Source organism: Corvus brachyrhynchos, unplaced genomic scaffold (assembly GCF_000691975.1).
Source record: "Corvus brachyrhynchos isolate BGI_N302 unplaced genomic scaffold, ASM69197v1 scaffold47, whole genome shotgun sequence".
Taxonomy (NCBI): Eukaryota; Metazoa; Chordata; class Aves; order Passeriformes; family Corvidae; genus Corvus; species Corvus brachyrhynchos.
The window spans coordinates 660406-662021 of record NW_008239292.1 but is presented as its reverse complement, the minus strand read 5'-3'; the positions used below and the strand labels follow the sequence as shown (position 1 = coordinate 662021).

Below are 1616 nucleotides of genomic sequence, written 5' to 3'. Positions count from 1 at the left end.
CCCTGAGCCCCCCCCCCTGCTCGGGGGGGGGGGTCCTGGGGGCTGCCAGAGCCTCCCCATAGCCTCAATGTGACTCGGGGGAACTGAAACCAGTGGCAGTGCTGCCAGGGGGTCTCTGCTCCCTCCCATCCACACCCCAGCTGTGCCCCCCCAGGGCTCAGCACCGCGTTTTGGGGTTCATTGACACACTCCCCACCCCCCATTTACCCCTCTGGGACAGTCTGGTCACTGTTGGGGGGACATTTGGATATTTAATCCCCCTCAGCACCCCTCAAACCCAAATCCCTGTGTGTGGGGACCACCAAACCCCCACAGCCTCTCTGGGAGCTGGGGCCTGGCTGTGCCCCTGTCACCAGCGTCACCCCGACTCTGGGGGCCTTGGGGGGCTCACCAAAGTCCTTCATGCTGTCGGGGTCCGTGTCATCCAGGAAGAAGTACCCACACTTGACAGCCCGGTGCACCTCGAAGCAGAGCCCCAGGCAGGCATCCTCCACCAGCTCCGTGTAGATCTCGTGTGCGATGGCCTGGGGGCCCGGGGGGGCTGTTAGGGACTGGGGGGGACACACGGACACCCCAGGGGACAGACAGACCCCCAGGGGGGGCAGCTCACCTCCAGTTTGCTGTTATCCAGGCCAGACAAAGACATATCCTCCATTTTCATTTGCAGCTGCTCGCGGAGAAGTCACACCGAACGCTCATAGCACGGGACACAGGGGGCTGGGGGCACGGGGGGGTCTCACTGGCACCTCAACCCCCCCCAGCAGACCCCTCCCCAACCCCCTTTCCAGCCAAAATCCCACTGCACACCCCGGCATGTCCCCAAGATGTGCTCTGGGGGTCCCCAAGAGAAAGAGTCCCAGGGTTAAACCCTCCAGGAGAGAAGCTGGGGGGGGCTTGGGGGTCTCCCAGCTGGGCATGTTTCCCCCCCGCCTGGCATGGATCCCCCCCAGGTTATTGGGGGACACTGGCTGCCACAGGGCAGATGTCCCCTGTGCCCCACTGCGTCCATCCTGCTGTCCCCCCACCCCTCAGGCCAGCCTGGGACATGCCCGGCCTTCACAAAGGTGTCAGGCTCCCCCAGGAGCCTCACCTCACCCCCCCAGTGTCTCTGGACCGTAGGCAGGCACGGGGGACTCGGGGTGCCCCCAAACAGCCCCCCTGCCAGGAGCAGGGTTTTGCTGCATCACCCTTCCTTGCAGCAGACGGACGGGGGACAGGGCAGGGAGGGGAGCACCGTCTGCCCCCCCAAAGGGGGGCCTGGCCTCCCCCCCACAGTGGGAGTCCAAAGACCCCAAACTCATGGTCAGCCCCCCCCAGCACCCAGCGGTGCTGACCAGTGGAATCCCTGATTGTCATGGAGCAGGGGGGACTCTGACCCTGGGATGGGGGGGGACACCAGAGGGGTCTCCATGTCCCCCCTGTATACCCCAATCCCACTGATCCAAGGATTTCTTCCTTCCACAAAGGAAAGAGGAACCAGGGGCTGGAATTGGCTCAGCCCCCAGGACCCCCAAGGCTGAGGCAGAAAAGGGAGGGGGAGAAGGGGGGGCTCTGGGGGGCTCCCATAGGGCTGGGGGGGCCCAGGGAGCGGCCCAAGGGTGATCAGGACCAGCGCC

The 1616-nt window shown here is 65.2% G+C and overlaps 1 protein-coding gene across 1 annotated transcript in view; it reads right to left on the bottom strand.

The window, feature by feature from the left end:
* Positions 1-767, bottom strand: part of ATXN7L3 (ataxin 7 like 3) — a 5538-nt gene extending 4771 nt beyond the window's left edge. The window contains exons 1-2 of the mRNA XM_017740486.1: positions 611-767; positions 259-524 (exon numbers count right to left, since the gene is read on the bottom strand). Coding sequence (XP_017595975.1) covers positions 259-524; positions 611-661 — 317 coding nt within the window. The 5' untranslated portion in view covers positions 662-767. The remainder of the gene's footprint in view (positions 1-258; positions 525-610) is intronic.
* Positions 768-1616: the final 849 nt, after the last annotated feature.